Below are 19376 nucleotides of genomic sequence, written 5' to 3' on the forward strand. Positions count from 1 at the left end.
GGCCAGTAATAAACTGGTGCTGAACATATCTAAAACAAAGAGCATTGTATTTGGTACAAATCATAGACCTCAGCTGAATCTGGTAATGAATGGTGTAGCTGTTGAAAAAGTTGAGGAGACTAAATTACTTGCTGTTACCTTAGATTGTAAACTGTCATGATCAAAACATATAGATTCAATGGTTGTAAAGATGGGGTGAGGTCTGTCCGTAATAAAGAGATGATCTGCTTTTTTGACACCACATTCCAAAAAGCAAGTCCTGCAGGGACTAGATAATTGTCCAGTCATGTGGTCAAGTGCTGCAAGGAAAGACCTAGTTAAGCTGCAGCTGGCCCAGAACAGAGCTGCATGTCTTACTCTTCATAGTAATCAGAGGGATGATATACATACTATGCATGTCAGTCTGTCTTGGCTAAGAGTTGAGGAGAGACTAATTGTATCACTTCCTCTAATAAGAAACATTCATGTGTTGAAAATCCCAAATTGTTTGCATAGTCAACTTACACACAGCTCTGACACACACACTTACCCCACCAGACATGCCACCAGGGGTCTTTTCACAGTCCCCAAATCCAGAACAAATTCAAGAAAGCATACAGTATTATATACAGTTGAAGTCGGAAGTTTACATACACTTAGGTTGGAGTCATTAAAACTAGTTTTCAACCACTCCACAAATTTCTCGTTAACAAACTATAGTTTTGGCAAGTCGGTTAGGACATCTACTTTGTGCATGACACAAGTAATTTTTCCAACAATTGTTTACAGACAGATTATTTAACTTATAATTCACTGTATCAGAATTCCAGTGGGTCAGAAGTTTACATACACTAAATTGACCATGCCTTTAAACAGCTTGGAAAATTCCAGAAATTATGTCATGGCTTTAGAAGCTTCTGATAGGCTAATTGACATAATTGGAGGTGTACCTGTGGATGTATTTCAAGGCCTACCTTCAAACTCAGTGCCTCTTTGCTTGACATCATGGGAAAATCAAAATAAATCAGCCAAGACCTCAGAAAAAAAATTGTAGACCTCCACAAGTCTGGTTCATCCTTGGGAGCAATTTCCAAACGCCTGAAGGTACCACTTTCATCTGTATAAACAATAGTACGCAAGTATAAACACCATGGGACCCACGCAGCCGTCATACCGCTCAGGAAGGAGACGCGTTCTGTCTCCTAGAGATTAACGTACTTTGGTGCGAAAAGTGCAAATCATTCCCAGAACAACAGCAAAGAACCCTGTGAAGATGCTGGAGGAAACGGGTAGAAAAGTATCTATATCCACAGTAAAACTAGTCTTATATTAACATAACCTGAAAGGCCGCTCAGCAAGGAAGAAGCTACTGCTCCAAACCTCCATAAAAAAGCCAGACTACGGTTTGCAACTGCACATGGGGACAAAGATCGTACTTTTGGAGAAATGTCCTCTGGTCTGATGAAACAAAAATAGAACTGTTTGGCCATAATGAAGCACGGGGGTGGCAGCATCATGTTGTGGGGGTGCTTGCAGGAGGGACTGGTTCACTTCACAATATAGATGGCATCATGAGGGGAAATTATGTGGATATATTGAAGCAACATCTCAAGACATCAGTCAGGATGTTCAAGCTTGGTCGCAAATGGGTCTTCCAAATGGACAATGACCCCAAGCATACTTCAAAAGTTGTGGCAAAATGGCTTAAGGACAACAATGTCAAGGTATTGGAGTGGCCATCACAAAGCCCTGACCTCAATCCCATACAAAATATGTGGGCAGAACTGAAAAAGCATGTGCGAGCAAGGAGGCCTACAAACCTGACTCAGTTACACCAGCTCTGTCAGGAGGAATGGGCACAAAATTCACCCAACTTATTGTGGAAGGCTACCTGAAACGCTTGACCAGAGTTAAACAATTTAAAGGCAATGCTACCAAATACTAATTGAGTGTATGTAAACTTCTGACCCACTGGGAATGTGAAGAGAAATAAAAGCTGAAATATATAATTCTCTGTACAATTATTCTGACATTTCACATTCTTAAAATCAAGTGGTGATCCTAACTGACCTAAGACTGAGGTCTGAATGCTTCCCGATGTCACGTTCCTGACCTATTTATGTTAGTTATGTGTGTTAGTTGGTCAGGACGTGAGGTTGGGTGGGCATTCTATGTTTTCTGTTTCTGTGTTGGTTTTGGGTTGCCTGGTATGGCTCTTAATTAGAGGCAGGTGTTTGGCGTTCCTCTAATTAAGAGTCATATTTAGGTAGGCGTTGTCACAGTGTTCGTTGTGGGTGATTGTCTCCTGTGTCAGTATGTATGTTCGTACCACACATGACTGTAGCGTTTGTTTGTTTCGTTTCGTTTCGATGTCGTCTGTTTCCTGTACGTAAGTTTATGTTTAGTTATTTAAGTTTATGTTCAGGTTTCGTCAACGTCGTTTTCTTGTTTTGTAGTTTGAAAGTGTTTTGTTTTGTGTGGCCATCGTATTTTTAATAAAGATGGCTTATTTCCCAACTGCTGCGTTTTGGTCTGAAGATCCTTCTCTCCTCACCTCATCCGAGGATGAGGAGAGCACAAGCCGTTACAGAATCACCCACCACGCTAAGACCAAGCGGCAAGGGAAAATTAAACGGAGTAAGGGACAGGAGAGAAAGGAGCAATGGACATGGGATGATGTTTTGGACGGAAAGGGTTGCTACACTTGGGAGGAGATCCTGGCTGGGAGGGATCGCCTCCCATGGGAACAGGTGGAGGCACTGAGGAGAGCAGAGGCTACCGGGGAGAGGAACCGGAGCTATGAGGGAACGCGTCTGGCACGGAAGCCGAAAAAGCCCGTAAGTAATTCCCAAAAATTTCTTGGGGGGGGGCTAGGAGGTAGTGGGCCAAGGGCAGGTAGGAGACCTGCGCCCACTTCCCAGGCTTACCGTGGAGAGCGGGAGTACGGGCAGGCGCCGTGTTACGCAGTAGAGCGCACGGTGTCTCCTGTACGAGTGCATAGCCCAGTGCGGGTTATTCCACCTCCCCGCACTGGTAGGGCTAGATTGAGTATTGAGCCAGGTGTCATGAGGCCGGCTCAACGCGTCTGGTCTCCAGTGCGTCTCCTCGGGCCGGCATACATGGCACCGGCCTTACGCATGGTTTCCCCGGTTCGCCTACATAGGCCGGTGCGGGTTATTCCACCTCCCCGCACTGGTCGGGCGACCGGGAGCATTCAACCAGGTAAGGTTGGGCGGGTTCAATGCTCAAGAGTGCCAGTACGTCTCCACGGTCCGGTATTTCCGGCACCACCTCCCCGCCCCAGCCTAGTACCTACAGTGTCTACACTACGCACTAGGCTACCAGTGCGTATCCTGAGCCCTGTTCCTCCTCCACGCACTCTCCCTGTAGTGCGTGTATCTAGCCCGGTGCCTCCAGTTCCGGCACCACGCACTAAGCCACCTGTGCGTCTCCAGAGCCCTGAACACACTGTATCTTCTCCCCCTACTAATCCTGATGTGCTTGTCCTCAGCCCGGTGTCACCAGTGCCGGTACCTCGCATCAGGGATAGAGTAGGCTTTGAGAGTACAGTGTGCCCTGTCCCTGCTCCCCGCACTAGTAGGAAGGTGCTTATCCTTAGCCCGGTGCCTCCAGTTCCGGCACCACGCACCAGGTCTACAGTGCACCATATCCGGCCAGAGCCATCCGTCTCCCCAGCGCCATCTGAGCCATCCGTCTCCCCAGCGCCATCTGAGCCATCCGTCTCCCCAGCGCCATCTGAGCCATCCGTCTCCCCAGCGCCATCTGAGCCATCCGTCTCCCCAGCGCCGTCTGAGCCATCCGTCTGTCAGAGAGCCATGAGCAGCCAGAGCCGTCAGAGCGCCATGAGCGTCGAGAGCCGTCAGCCTGCCATGAGCGTCGAGAGCCGTCAGCCTGCCATGAGCGTCGAGAGCCGTCAGCCTGCCATGAGCGTCGAGAGCCGTCAGCCTGCCATGAGCGTCGAGAGCCGTCAGCCTGCCATGAGCGTCGAGAGCCGTCAGCCTGCCATGAGCGTCGAGAGCCGTCAGCCTGCCATGAGCGTCGAGAGCCGTCAGCCTGCCATGAGCGTCGAGAGCCGTCAGCCAGCCATGAGCGTCGAGATTCGTCAGTCAGCCATGAGCTGCCCTTCAGCCTGAAAAGGCTAGATACCCAGAACTGCCCATCAATCCAGAGCTGTCTCTCTGTCCGGAGCTGCCTTTCAGTCCGGAGTTGCCCCTCTATCCTGATCTCCCTCTCTATCTTCATCTACCTCTATATTCTTATCTATCCCTCTGTCTTGATTTATCTCTCTGTCCCGGTGTTGTCCTTATTAGGTAGATTATTAAGAGGATTTTGTGGGGGGAAAAAGAGGGTGGACATTCTTGGAGGGAGGAAGCTAGGATGGATTATGGTGGGGTGGGAACCGCGCCCGGAGCCTGAGCCACCACCGTGGTTAGATGCCCACCCAGACCCTCCCCTAGACTTTGTGCTGGTGCGTCCGGAGTTCGCACCTTGTGGGGGGGGGTAATGTCACGTTCCTGACCTATTTATGTTAGTTATGTGTGTTAGTTGGTCAGGACGTGAGGTTGGGTGGGCATTCTATGTTTTCTGTTTCTGTGTTGGTTTTGGGTTGCCTGGTATGGCTCTTAATTAGAGGCAGGTGTTTGGCGTTCCTCTAATTAAGAGTCATATTTAGGTAGGCGTTGTCACAGTGTTCGTTGTGGGTGATTGTCTCCTGTGTCAGTATGTATGTTCGTACCACACATGACTGTAGCGTTTGTTTGTTTCGTTTCGTTTCGATGTCGTCTGTTTCCTGTACGTAAGTTTATGTTTAGTTATTTAAGTTTATGTTCAGGTTTCGTCAACGTCGTTTTCTTGTTTTGTAGTTTGAAAGTGTTTTGTTTCGTTTCGTGTGGCCATCGTATTTTTAATAAAGATGGCTTATTTCCCAACTGCTGCGTTTTGGTCTGAAGATCCTTCTCTCCTCACCTCATCCGAGGATGAGGAGAGCACAAGCCGTTACACCCGAAGACACTGTATATTGTTTTGTAAATAGATATATTATTTGAAATATAGATTTTTAAAATATATTTTCCTTCTTTATTATTTTCCCCTAACCTTACCACTCCTCCCCTAATTGTAGCAAAATTAATGGACAATAACACTTAGGCTTCTACTTCCAGCTTATACATACTATATACATTTTACAGGCACAGTATATTTTACATTAGTTATCATTTGTTTGTTTTTAGTCCCAGCCTTCAGCTACCCTCAACCACTCACATCTATCTTTTACAGATTGTAAATTAAAGGTAAACATTTTTGCTAAGAGTATTATTATAGTATTGATCGATTGACTTTTAAGATCAGTGCTATTTGCAGAGTTAGCCCATAGTAAATGTTTCACTGACCTTACTGGAAGTCCCTGTAGCCTCTATTTAACAGTCCTCTCTGGAAGTCCCTGTAGCCTCTATTTAACAGTCCTCTCTGGAAGTCCCTGTAGCCTCTATTTAACAGTCCTCTCTGGAAGTCCCTGTAGCCTCTATTTAACAGTCCTCTCTGGAAGTCCCTGTAGCCTCTATTTAACAGTCCTCTCTGGAAGTCCCTGTAGCCTCTATTTAACAGTCCTCTCTGGAAGTCCCTGTAGCCTCTATTTAACAGTCCTCTCTGGAAGTCCCTGTAGCCTCTATTTAACAGTCCTCTCTGGAAGTCCCTGTAGCCTCTATTTAACAGTCCTCTCTGGAAGTCCCTGTAGCCTCTATTTAACAGTCCTCTCTGGAAGTTCCTATAGCCTCTATTTAACAGTCCTCTCTGGAAGTCCCTGTAGCCTCTATTTAACAGTCCTCTCTGGAAGTCCCTGTAGCCTCTATTTAACAGTCCTCTCTGGAAGTCCCTGTAGCCTCTATTTAACAGTCCTCTCTGGAAGTCCCTGTAGCCTCTATTTAACAGTCCTCTCTGGAAGTCCCTGTAGCCTCTATTTAACAGTCCTCTCTGGAAGTCCCTGTAGCCTCTATTTAACAGTCCTCTCTGGAAGTCCCTGTAGCCTCTATTTAACAGTCCTCTCTGGAAGTTCCTATAGCCTCTATTTAACAGTCCTCTCTGGAAGTCCCTGTAGCCTCTATTTAACAGTCCTCTCTGGAAGTCCCTGTAGCCTCTATTTAACAGTCCTCTCTGGAAGTCCCTGTAGCCTCTATTTAACAGTCCTCTCTGGAAGTCCCTGTAGCCTCTATTTAACAGTCCTCTCTGGAAGTCCCTGTAGCCTCTATTTAACAGTCCTATCTGGAAGTCCCTGTAGCCTCTATTTAACAGTCCTCTCTGGAAGTCCCTGTAGCCTCTATTTAACAGTCCTCTCTGGAAGTCCCTGTTCGTCCGACAAAGAGACTCAACTAACAAGCTAACCTACTTTTCCCCCTACAACTGAAACCTGGACTGAGGTTGGGCCCCGACTGCTCTGGGAGAATGACTTCACATTGGAGTGTGCTGGCTTGCTAGATGGATGTGTGTGTGTCTGTATACACTGGCGGGGGATTGCAGGAGATTTATGGCCTCACTTCAGGCTGAAGTAACAGTCCCATCCAGTCCCATAGACATATTCCATATCCCAGTATTAGTTCCCCCTTCCCTCTATACTTGGTGTCTTGCAAAACTATGCAGTTAGCAGGAAAATAGTATGCATTTTCCAGTTTATGTGAACCATCAAGCTCTCTGAAAACTGAATAACAAACAAATATTTCCATGTGTTTATTGACATTAATTTGGGTTGTTACTTATTCTATGAGTCTTATTTACAGGTCATTTGAACTCGGAAAATATGCTGAATTTATGCAACTAATACATAACTGGTTTAGCTGAGGAGAGAAGCACATGGTGATGGTCGTCATTGTCGACAGCAGAGTGCTGGGAAACCAGGGAGGTGTTTCTTTAACGCCTGCTATGTTAGGAAGATGTTTCTTTAACGCCTGCTATGTTAGGAAGATGTTTCTTTAACGCCTGCTATGTTAGGAAGATGTTTCTTTAACGCCTGCTATGTTAGGAAGATGTTTCTTTAACGCCTGCTATGTTAGGAAGATGTTTCTTTAACGCCTGCTATGTTAGGAAGATGTTTCTTTAACGCCTGCTATGTTAGGAAGATGTTTCTTTAACGCCTGCTATGTTAGGAAGATGTTTCTTTAACGCCTGCTATGTTAGGAAGATGTTTCTTTAACGCCTGCTATGTTAGGAAGATGTTTCTTTAACGCCTGCTATGTTAGGAAGATGTTTCTTTAACGCCTGCTATGTTAGGTTAGGAAGATGTTTCTTTAACGCCTGCTATGTTAGGAAGATGTTTCTTTAACGCCTGCTATGTTAGGTTAGGAAGATGTTTCTTTAACGCCTGCTATGTTAGGAAGATGTTTCTTTAACGCCTGCTATGTTAGGAAGATGTTTCTTTAACGCCTGCTATGTTAGGAAGATGTTTCTTTAACGCCTGCTATGTTAGGAAGATGTTTCTTTAACGCCTGCTATGTTAGGAAGATGTTTCTTTAACGCCTGCTATGTTAGGTTAGGAAGATGTTTCTTTAACGCCTGCTATGTTAGGAAGATGTTTCTTTAACGCCTGCTATGTTAGGAAGATGTTTCTTTAACGCCTGCTATGTTAGGAAGATATTTCTACGTTAGGGAGGTGGAGATGAGCTACGTTAGGGAGGTGGAGATGAGCTACGTTAGGGAGGTGGAGATGAGCTACGTTAGGGAGGTGGAGATGAGCTACGTTAGGGAGGTTGAGACGAGCTACGTTAGGGAGGTGGAGATGAGCTACGTTAGGGAGGTGTAGATGAGCTACGTTAGGGAGGTGTAGATGAGCTACGTTAGGAAGGTGTAGATGAGCTATGTTAGGGAGGTGTAAATGACAGAATCAAAGAGAGACCAGATCACCTTTCATCTGTTTCTATATGATCAGAGGACCATACACGAGGATGATGGACTTCTGCTTATTGGTTATGAAGGAGAACAGATGTTTGAACACACACACACATAGACACAGCAGCCCTGTCACCTGAGGTTCAGAGCCACACAGACACAGCAGCCCTGTCACCTGAGGTTCAGAGCCACACAGACACAGCAGCCCTGTCACCTGAGGATCAGAGCCACACACAGACACAGCTGCCCTGTCACCTGAGGTTCAGAGCCACACAGACACAGCAGCCCTGTCACCTGAGGTTCAGTGCAACACCCCCAATTAATTCATGCCTTTCTTAGTTAATGTTTGGTGTCACCCTCCACCACTTACAGTTAATTTCCTTAAAAAACAACTACAGACCGGCTGTTCATTTTTGTTATTTCAAAATGTATAATTTCACGATTGCTGCACAGGTGAAACTGCACAGGCAAAAAATTGCAAGAGGGTCACCACAGGGAGTAAACGTCAAATAAGTGGGCTATACGTTTGCTTTTATGTCATCCATTTATTGCTGTCTTCTGTATTCCTGCTCTGTGTGCAGAATGACGTGTACATGTAGTAGTGTTGTAAATCTACTGGTCTCTATTGGTGAATTATCAATGCTGTATAGGAAGGATGCTGGAGAATGTACATTTTACTGTTGAACTCACAAAGGTCTGGGCTAATGCATTTCCCCACAGGGTGCCAAGACACAAGTAAGCACAAAGCAACGGTGAGACAGTTATTATGTGACTCTTATTACATTTGGCGCATCCACACTCTCTCTCTCCCCCTGTCTCAAACACACTCTCTCTCTCCCCCTGTCTCAAACACACTCTCTCTCCCCCTGTCTCAAACACACTCTCTCTCTCCCTGTCTCAAACACACACTCTCTCCCCCTGTCTCAAACACACTCTCTCTCCCCCTGTCTCAAACACACTCTCTCTCCCCCTGTCTCAAACACACTCTCTCTCTCCCCCTGTCTCAAACACACTCTCTCTCTCCCCCTGTCTCAAACACACTCTCTCTCTCCCCCTGTCTCAAACACACTCTCTCTCTCCCCCTGTCTCAAACACTCTCTCCCTCTCTCAAACACTCTCTCAAACACACTCTCTCTCTCCCCCTGTCTCAAACACACTCTCTCTCCCCCTGTCTCAAACACACTCTCTCTCCCCCTGTCTCAAACACACACTCTCTCTCCCCCTGTCTCAAACACACTCTCTCTCCCCCTGTCTCAAACACACACTCTCTCTCCCCCTGTCTCAAACACACTCTCTCTCTCCCCCTGTCTCAAACACACTCTCTCTCTCCCCCTGTCTCAAACACACTCTCAAACACACTCTCTCTCCCCCTGTCTCAAACACACTCTCTCTCTCCCCCTGTCTCAAACACACACTCTCTCTCCCCCTGTCTCAAACACACTCTCTCTCCCCCTGTCTCAAACACACTCTCTCTCTCCCCCTGTCTCAAACACACTCTCTCTCTCCCCCTGTCTCAAACACACTCTCTCTCTCCCCCTGTCTCAAACACACTCTCTCTCCCCCTGTCTCAAACACACTCTCTCTCCCCCTGTCTCAAACACTCTCTCAAACACACTCTCTCTCCCCCTGTCTCAAACACACTCTCTCTCTCCCCCTGTCTCAAACACACTCTCTCTCTCCCCCTGTCTCAAACACACTCTCAAACACACTCTCTCTCTCCCCCTGTCTCAAACACACTCTCAAACACACTCTCTCTCTCCCCCTGTCTCAAACACTCTCTCAAACACACTCTCTCTCCCCCTGTCTCAAACACACTCTCAAACACACTCTCTCTCTCCCTTTGTCTCAAACACTCTCTCCCTCTCTCAAACACACTCTCTCTCTCCCTTTGTCTCAAACACTCTCTCCCTCTCTCAAACACACTCTCTTTCTCTCTCTCGCTCTCCCCGTCTCAAACTCACTCTCTCCCCGTCTCAAACTCACTCTCTCCCCGTCTCAAACTCACTCTCTCCCCGTCTCAAACACTCTCTCTCTCTCTCCCCCCTTTGTCTCAAACACTCTCACACGCACTCACACACTCCTTCTCTCCGCCCTTTGTCTGTCTCTCACACACACACACTGCTCACCATCACAAAAAAGGTCACAGAACACATTTGACGAGGGGTCATCCCTCCCAACTCATACTGAAGCACTTTCATTACTCCAGTGCCATGTTAAAGTCCTGCCTCTTCCTGTGGAAACGGGTGAGAGAGAGTTATGTCCAATGGCAACACAGCTAAGAGTCCTTCACCAGCCTCTCCACCAATCCACCCACCCTCACATCATGACAGCAGGGTTACTGCAGCCATACTTAATAGTAGCCTGGGGCCAAATCTCTTAGTGCTATATCCAAATGTATCTATTTGTTTGGCAATGACAATGACCATAGGGGTTGGATACAGCCCAAACAGATCTGGGTCCAGGCTAACTAAACAGATCAAGACTAGAGTGCAAATGGCGTGTAACAACAACACAATGAGAATAGAGAGATTCTTAGTCACTTTATGAGACTCTCCTAATAACATCATCATCTGTCGTGTAAAACAAGGATAAGAAAACTAGTGCTCTTTTAATGTTTAGTACCATGATGTCAACGTCATCGTCACCCAAAAAGATGTGCTCTTTTTATGTCATGAACCTGAACGACTCCTGCTGATGTAACGTTACATTATTGAATATTTCCACTTGTTATGAAGGAGGATGCATAGTTGACTGTCAGGAAAGGCATTTTTCAGAGTAAAAAAAACTAAAATGTAAGTTGATGCCTTGTCTGTCTGTACAATGTATATATTGCTGCTTATATGAAGGAGGAGTTATGGTTTATGTACTTAAAAGTTGGTAAATTCACTCAAATTGTCAGTGACAGACATGGTTTCATTGTTCTGTCTACGAAGTCCATTTTGTTTATATAACATCTGCTTGTTAGTTGAAGAAAAGACTCGGAGGAGCACATATTATTATCTTTGTCTTCTTTAAACAAGTTCCAGACCAAGAGTCCATGAATGTTGTTGCTCGTCCTCTGGGCTGTATTCTACTGACATCAGTAAATCACACAGGGCAGACCAGAGCTCAGTAAATCACACAGGGCAGACCAGAGCTTTCACTCACATCTCATCACGTCATGGCAGTGGGTAATTTCCCTTCTCAGTCAGGGAGAGAAAAGGCCACAGGTTCCCCAGAAACAATCCAGACTACTATTTTCACTTCTGTTTCAGTCCGTCATAAGTCTTTGGCAGATCAGATAGATGGTTGAGTTCATTTCTTCATTTCCCAACCCTCTTGGTTCTCTACTTGGACCGGTCCTGCCGTGCCCCCCGCCACACCAACACCACGTGTGGAGGAGGTCAGTGGGCTGCTCCGTTGTAAGACTTGCTGTACATAGTGAAATCGGTTTCTACATAGTCGTTGGAGATGGGCTGCTTGTACACAGGGTTGGAGGCCTGGGGGGGGGAGAAAAATGGGTCAGTCAGTTGATTAAAATGCACATATCGAGGCAGGGTGGACATTTGAGGTGCAGCCTCTGAACTTTGGAACAGTCAGTTTTCCAAACAGCTCTCCACCTAAGTGACAGCTCTGTTGTCCAAGAAGACATCTGATGGTTTCAATCAACATATGTTTTTTCTCCTGCGGATACTTCAACTTAGGCTGTTCACACTGATCACATTTAAGTAGTCATACCGATTGTATCATACACAACTATGTTCCCATCCCAGATTCTACATATGTCTTCAGTTAGCTGGAGTGTTATGATATATGGAAACTGTTCCAAACATACACCACAATAAGATTCAATGACCTTGAAATTCCACAACTGTCAGACGTCTACATTACATCTCAACATTTAAAATGGAATGTGCATATATCCTATCCTTCTCAGACATGCAAGTCAGTAACAGTAATTCACAGCTTTTCATTTGATAGATACTGTAGTCAGTAATAGATAGGACAGTTATCCTTCTCAATGATTCCCATAACTTACACTATTTTGCAACAAAAAAATCTGTCAATTCAACCTTTCATATGTAAATCACTGAATTAGGCAGGTTATACCCCTTCCTCACCATCTCATATCGTGCGCGGGAGCGTGCGCTTTGGAAGCGGGCGAACTCTCTGCGGTCGTGCACGGTGATGACCAGCTTCCAGATGGCTAGCAGCACGATGCCCACCAGTAGGATACTGCCCACCACCGCCAGGAGAACCGTCATGGCGTCCGGCGCTGCGCCACACTCTGGAGACGGGAGGAGAGGCAAACAAACAAACATAAAACAAAGGTTATAAAAAATCTGATATACACAGGAACAAAGAAAATACTCAAAGATTAAGACAAATATAGAACGAGAGATATAGACAGGAACATTGAAATAGACAGACAGGAAAAATAGAGATATTTCAAATAAAATTGTATTTGTCACATGCGCCGAATACAACAGGTGTAGACTTTACAGTGAAATGCTTAATTACAAGCCCTTAACCAACAATGCAGTATTAAGAAAAATAAGTGTTAAGTAAAAAATAGGTATGTAAAAAATGAAAGTAACAAATAATTAAAGAGCAGCAGTAAAATAACAGTAGCGAGGCTATATACAGGAGGTCCCGGTACAAGCTGTTTAGAAGCCTCTTAGACCCAGACTTGGCGAGTGCTGGTACTGCTTGCCGTGCGGTAGCAGAGAGAACAGTCTATGACTAGGGTGGCTGGAGTCATTGACAATTTTTAGGTCCTTCCTCTGACACCGCCTGCTATAGAGGTCCTGAACGGCAGGAAGCTTGGCACTAGTGGTGTACTGGGCCGTACGCACTACCCTCTGTAGTGCCTTGCGGTCGGAGGCCGAGCAGTTGCCATACCAGGCAGTGATGCAACCAGTCAGGATGCTCTCGATGGTGCAGCTGTAGACTTTGAGGATCTGAGGACCCATGCCAAATCTTTTCAGTCTCCTGAGGAGGAATAGGTTTTGTCGGGCCCTCTTCACAACTGACTTGGTGTGTTTGGACCATGATAGTTTGTTGGTGATGTGGACACCAAGTAACTCTCAACCTGGTCCACTTCAGCCCAGTCGATGAGAATGGGGGCGTGCTCGGTCCTCCTTTTCCTGTAGTCCACAATCATATAGATAGGAACATAGAAATAGACAGATCGACAAGACAAATATAGAAAGAGATATATATAGACATGAACATAGAAACAGACCGATATAGGCAAGAGACAGACCAGAAACATAGAAAAGGGCATGGACAGGATACAAAGACAGGAAGGGATATATACACAGGAAAGTCAAACAAATAAATATAAACAATGGCTCTTAAAAAACAGGCCTTTGTTTACACGATGACATATACATCTAATATCATCCCCACACTGTCCAATAGAATGCATGTGCACAAGAGGCCCAGCACAGACTCAAAATAATAAACAGATAGGGTCTATTTTCGTACATCAGCAACACATGGCCTTCTGTGTTTGTGTTTTCTTCCTCCATTTCTGTGAAAATGAATGTATGAGGAGAAGCGGTTGGCTGATGGGTTATGTCCATGTTTTCTGTAGCAGAGGATAGTCTTTGACCAGTACTGACCTGGCTCTTTGAGAGCTGTGAGGACTGACATGCCGTTGGCGTGTTCAGAGTACGTGAACTTCATCACACATTCGTTCTCCGTCTTGTACAGGCAGAGGACAGCGTTGGGGTCGTCTGTTTCTGTGAGAGCGGAGAAAAGAGAGAGAGGGAGGCGCTGCTGAGACACAAGCAATAAAACAGCTGGCTAAACGTACTGCTTCAGGGAGAGAGGGAGGAGAGAGAGAGAAGAAAGAAAACAAGAGAATGGGGAGATATCCAACAGCACAACACTGTGCAAAAACAGATCAACATGTATTATTTTATTGGGAAAGCACTCTTGGATAGTGAATGATTGCACTCCACGGTAAGGACAGAGATTTGCTTTGCTTTCTTGTCCTTGTTTTTGCGAACTCTTTATTATTCAAATATTCAAATATTGACTGAGGAGCCAGACTACCTCCAGCCTTTCCCCCTTGCTTTTCCCCCATAGCCACCTCCAGCCCGTCCTTATCCCCTTTGCTTTTGGCGAAAGATAAGTTCCCGGAATGTACATGAGGAGTCCATTAGGGGGAAGTCAGATGGTTGGAATAGCAGAGAGAGAATGCAGTAAAACAGAGTAGCCCTGGAACAGGGAGGGCAGAGCTGGGCCGGGCGACACAGAGGGAAGGGCCTTCAAATAGTTTAACAAGCCCTTCAAATCATGAGCCAAAGTGTCTACGTCTCCGCCAGGCATGCCATCATGATAATTCCCAGACAACTACCATTAACTTATTAATACATTCCTAGGCACAAGTCAAATATATCCCACAATGCTGAGGTGGACTGAAAAGCTTTTTTTACGTTCAAAAGCCCTGGGACTCTGTTCCACTTACGGGCCATGCTTTTAAAAGACATCACGCGATGACAGTTTAGCTTTATGGTTGCAGGTAAAGTTACATGTTTGTTTTGAGGGCGCGGTAGGGAGGATGTAGGCAGGGCTGCATCTAAACCTGTGGCATGCTTCCCAGTCAAAACAGTTTGCGCATACAGTGCATTCGGAAAGTATTCAGACCCCTTGATTTTTCCACATTTTGTTATGTTACAGCTTTATTCTAAAATGTATTAAATTGTTTTTTCCCCCCCCTCATCAATCTACACACAATACCCCATAATGACAAAGCAAAAACAGGTTTTCAGAAATACATGCAAATTTTTTTTAAATTCAAAAAACTGAAATATCATATTTACACATGTAACGGTCCTGACCTGTTTTATGTTGTTTTTGTATGTGTTTATGGTCAGGGCGTGTGTTTTGGGTGGGCAGTCTATGTTTTGTATTTCTAGGTTGGTTTTTGTGTTCGGCCTGGTATGATTCTCAATTAGAGACAGGTGTGTATCGTTTGTCTCTAATTGAGAGTCATACTAAGGCAGCCAGGGTTTCACTGGGGTTTTGTGGGTGTTTGTTCCTGTGTCCACACATGGACAGTTGAAGGTTAGTCACGTTTGTTGTTTTGTAGTTTTGTAGTGTCTTGTTTGCTGTTTTCATTAAAAAGATGGCTTATTTCCCTCAATCCGCATCTTGGTCCTATCCATGCTCCTCCTCGTTTGAGGAGGAGAACAACATTGACTGCCTTTACAGAAACACCCACCATAACAGGACCAAGCGGATTGAGGAGAGAGAAAAGGAACTAAAGCACTGGACACAGGAGGAATGGTCTTGGGAGATCATGGACGGAAAGGGACCCTGGGGAAGGGTTGGAGAGAATCGCCGCTCTCGGGAGGAGAGGAAGGCAGCCACAGCCCAGGAGCGCTGGTATGAGGAGGCAGCACATAGGAGAGGCCGGAAGCCCGAGAGGCTCACCCAAAAATGTCTTGGGGGGGGGGCTAAAGGGGAGTGTGGCGAAGCCGGGTTGGATACCTGAGCCAACTCCCCGGGCTTGCCGTGGAGTAAGAGGGCGTCGTACTGGTCAGACACCGTGTTATGCGGTAAAGCGCACGGTGTCCCCAGTACGCGTGCTTAGCCCAGTGCGGGCTATTCCACCTTGCCGCACTGGGAGGGCTAGGTTGGGCATCGAGCCGAGTGCCATGAAGCCGGCCCAACGTATCTGGTATTTGAGGAGGAGAACAACATTGACTGCCTTTACAACACAAGTATTCAGACCCTTTACTCAGTACTTTGTTGAAGCACCTTTGGCAGCAATTACAGCATCGAGTCTTCTTGGGTATGACGCGACAAGCCTGGCACACCTGTATTTGGGGAGTTTCTCCCATTCTTCTCTGCAGATCCTCTCAAGCTCTGTCAGGTTGGATGGGGAGCTGCACAGCTATTTTCAGGTCTTTTCAGAAATGTTCAATCGGGTTCAAGTCCGGGCTCTGATTCGGCCACTCAAGGACATCCAGAGACTTGTCCTGAAGCCACTCCTGTGTTGTCTTGGCTGTGTGCTTAGGGTCGTAGTCCTGTTGGAAGGTGAAACTTGGCCCCAGTCTGAGGTCCTGAGAGCAGGTTTTCTTTAAGGATCTCTCTGTACTTTGCTCCATTCCTGACTAGTATCCCAGTCCCTGTCGCTGAAAAACATTCCCACTGCATGATGCTGCCACCACCATGCTTTGCTGTAGAGATGGTGCCGGCTTAAATACATACATGTGACGTGGGGGCTGTATTAGCACAGAGATGGCCAGACACTGTGTGTGTTCATGAGTGTGCTTTACTTTGGTCTGAAGCTACCCTGTCAGAGCAGCTGGGTCATGTCACATTATCTAAAAGAGCTGTAACAATTGTATGTATGGCATGTTTTGGCGAGGCTGTGCCCAGTAAGAGTAGGGGACCGCTAACAGACAAGGACAAGGGAAGAGGTACAGTATGTAATGCATTGACACAACTGAAAGTGTTGCAGACGCTAACCACAGACATTGATGTGTGTGCCTGCAGGCCAGCTGATGTTAAAGGAACCACAGTCAGTGTGTTGTTTACTCACTAAGCGTTTCCACGGTGATGATCTCATCCTTGCATAGCCGCTGGCAGGTCTGGTTGTCGGACAGTCTTCCAGAGCTGAAAAGCCGGCATTCGATGCATTCCCTGGAGCGGAGAGAGAGAGAGATGGCGGGAGGGAGGGATGGATAGAGAGAGACAGAGAGAGAGACTGTAAGCGTGGCATAATGACATGCATCATACACGTGGCGTGTTTACAGGAGCACAGAGGTGAACAGACTGTGTGTAAACAGGCATTGAGGTTAAGGTCAGGTTAGGGTCAATGGTCACGCACTAAAAGGTCACCTTTTACCTCTCTCAAATAAGATCCATGTGTGATGATAGGAGCATGTTGTGAGGGTACCCCAGTCCTGACTCCTGACTGATAGCAACAAATTCAAATCAAGGTTTATTGGTTGCGTACACAGATTTGCATATGGTATCGCAGGTGCAGCGAAATGCTTATGTTTCTAGCTCCAACAGTGCAATAATACCTAGCAACAAAATACTAAACAATACACACATAACACCCCCCAAAAAGAAATAGAAATATCATAATGATCAATGTCAGAAACCGGTATATAAATATACACAGTGGCCAATTGCTACGTTGCCGTGGCTTGCTATGTAAAGCAGGCAGACAGGCATCCAGTTACTGTTTGATTGAACGTAAGAATGGGCAAAATAAGTGACCTAAGTGACTTTGAGCGTGGTATGATCGTTGGTGCCAGGCGCGCCTGTTCCAGTATCTCAGAAATGGCCGGCCTCCTGGGCTTTTCACGCATGACAGTGTCTAGGGTTAACCCAGAATGGTGCGACAAACAAAAAAACATTCAGTCAGCCTGTGGGTGAAAACAGGCAAGGATGGCAAGGATAGTGCAAGCTGACAGGCGGGCCACAAACAGGTAAATAACGACGCAGTACAACAGCCGTGTGCAGAACGGCATCTTGGAACGCACAATTCGTTGGTCCTTGTCACGGATGGGCCATTGCTGAATCCTGGTTCCTGTTGCGTCATACTGAAGGCAGAGTCAGGATTTTGCGTAAGCAGTACAAGTTAAGGGCTTGTAAGTAAGCATTTCACTGTAAGGTCTACACTTGTTGTATTTGGCGCATGGACAAATAAAATTTGATTTGAGTCCATGGCCCCATTCTGACTGGTGTCAACGGTACAGGCTGGTGGCGGTGGTGGGGGGAATGTTTTCCTGGCACACATTAGGTCTCTTGATACCAATTGAGCAATGTATCCTAACTGACCTAAGACAGGGAATTTTTACTAGGATTAAATGTCAGGAATTGTGGAAAAACTGAGTTTAAATGTATTTGGCTAAGGTGTATGTAAACTTCCGACTTCAACTGTATATATATATTATATACACATACATACATACATACACACACATAAATATATAAAATGGTGTGCAAAGACAGCATATAGATTTTTTTTTAAAGATGTGTAGAGCACAACAGTTATATAGGTAGAGCCATGACTAGAATACTGTATATACATACAGTATATAGTGGGAAAAACAGTATGTCATTTTTTTTTATTTTACCTTTATTTAACTTGGCATATCAGTTAAGAACAAATTCTTATTTTCAATGACGGCCTAGGAACAACTGCCTTGTTCAGGGGCAGAACGACAGACTTTTACCTTGTCAGTTCGGGGATTCGATCTTGCAACCTTTCGGTTACTAGTCCAACTCTCTACCACTAGGCTACCTGCCGCCCCAGTGTTCAATGACGCTGTACATAGGGCAGCAGTCTCTAAGGTGCTGGGTAGAGTACCGGGTGGTAGCCAGCTAAAACAGTGACTAAGGTTCAGGGCAGGGTACTGGGCGGAGGCCGGCTAGTGGTGACTGTTTAACAGTCTGATGGCCTGGAGATAGAAGTTTTTTCTCAGTCTCTCGGTCCAAGCTTTGAAGCACCTGTACGCCTTCTATATGGTAGCGTGCCCCTGGTGATGCATTGGGCTGACCGCACCACCCTTTGGAGAACCCTGCGGTTGCTGGCGGTGCAGTTGCCGTACCAGGCGGTGCTACAGCCTGACAAGATGCTCTCCATGGTGCATCTGTAGACGTTTGTGAGGGTCTTAAAAACTTCTTATGGCTGGGGGCAGTATTGAGTAGCTTGGATGAATAAGGTGCCCAGAGTAAACTGCCTGCTCCTCAGTCCCAGTTGCTAATATATGCATATTATTAGTACATTTGGATAGAAAACACTCTGAAGTTTCTAAAACTGTTTGAATGATGTCTGTGAGTATAACAAAACTCATATGGCAGGCAAAAACCTGAGAAGAAATCCAACCAGGAAGTGGGAAATCTGAGGTTGGTCGATTTTCAACTCAGCCCCTATTGAAGATACAGTGGGATATTGGTCATGTTGCACTTCCTAAGGCTTCCACTATATGTCAACCGTCTTTAGAAACTTGTTTGAGGCTTTTACAGCTCTGAAGCCAGATTGCATAGCGGAGAAGGCACGGTGGTATTCGAAATGGTCGGTGATCTGTTTGTTAACTTGGCTTTCGAAGAGGGGGATGACAGCGGCAGCTTTCCGTTCTTTGGGGATCTCAGACGACACGAAAGAGAGGTTGAACAGGCTAGTAATAGGGGTTGCAACAATTTTGCCGGATAATTTTAGAAAGAGAGGATCCAGATTGTCTAGCCCGGCTAATTTGTAGGGGTCCAGATTTTGCAGCTCTTTCAGAACATCAGCTATCTGGATTTGGGTGAAGGAGAAATGAGGGAGGCTTGGGCAAGTTGCTGTGGGGGGTGAAGAGCTGTTGACCGGGGTAGGGGTAGCCAGGTGGAAAGCATGGCCAGCCGTATAAAAATGCTTATTGAAATTCTCAATTATCATGTATTTATCGGTGGTGACAGTGTTTCCTAGCCTCAATGCAGTGGGCAGCTGGGAGGAGGTGCTCTTATTCTCCCTGGACTTTACAGTGTCACAGAACTTTTTCGAGTTTGTG

General features: G+C 46.0%; 1 protein-coding gene across 2 annotated transcripts in view; it reads right to left on the minus strand.

Moving 5' to 3' along the window:
- Nucleotides 1-6704: 6704 nt before the first annotated feature.
- Nucleotides 6705-19376, minus strand: part of LOC129816608 (integrin beta-5-like) — a 98523-nt gene continuing 85851 nt past the window's right edge. For both annotated transcript variants that reach the window (XM_055871301.1, XM_055871300.1), the window contains exons 12-15: nucleotides 16412-16512; nucleotides 13479-13598; nucleotides 11973-12139; nucleotides 6705-11351 (exon numbers count right to left, since the gene is read on the minus strand). In XM_055871301.1, the coding sequence (XP_055727276.1) occupies nucleotides 11256-11351; nucleotides 11973-12139; nucleotides 13479-13598; nucleotides 16412-16512 (484 nt within the window). In that variant the 3' untranslated portion in view covers nucleotides 6705-11255. The remainder of the gene's footprint in view (nucleotides 11352-11972; nucleotides 12140-13478; nucleotides 13599-16411; nucleotides 16513-19376) is intronic.

Source organism: Salvelinus fontinalis, chromosome 19, assembly GCF_029448725.1.
Source record: "Salvelinus fontinalis isolate EN_2023a chromosome 19, ASM2944872v1, whole genome shotgun sequence".
NCBI lineage: Eukaryota > Metazoa > Chordata > Actinopteri > Salmoniformes > Salmonidae > Salvelinus > Salvelinus fontinalis.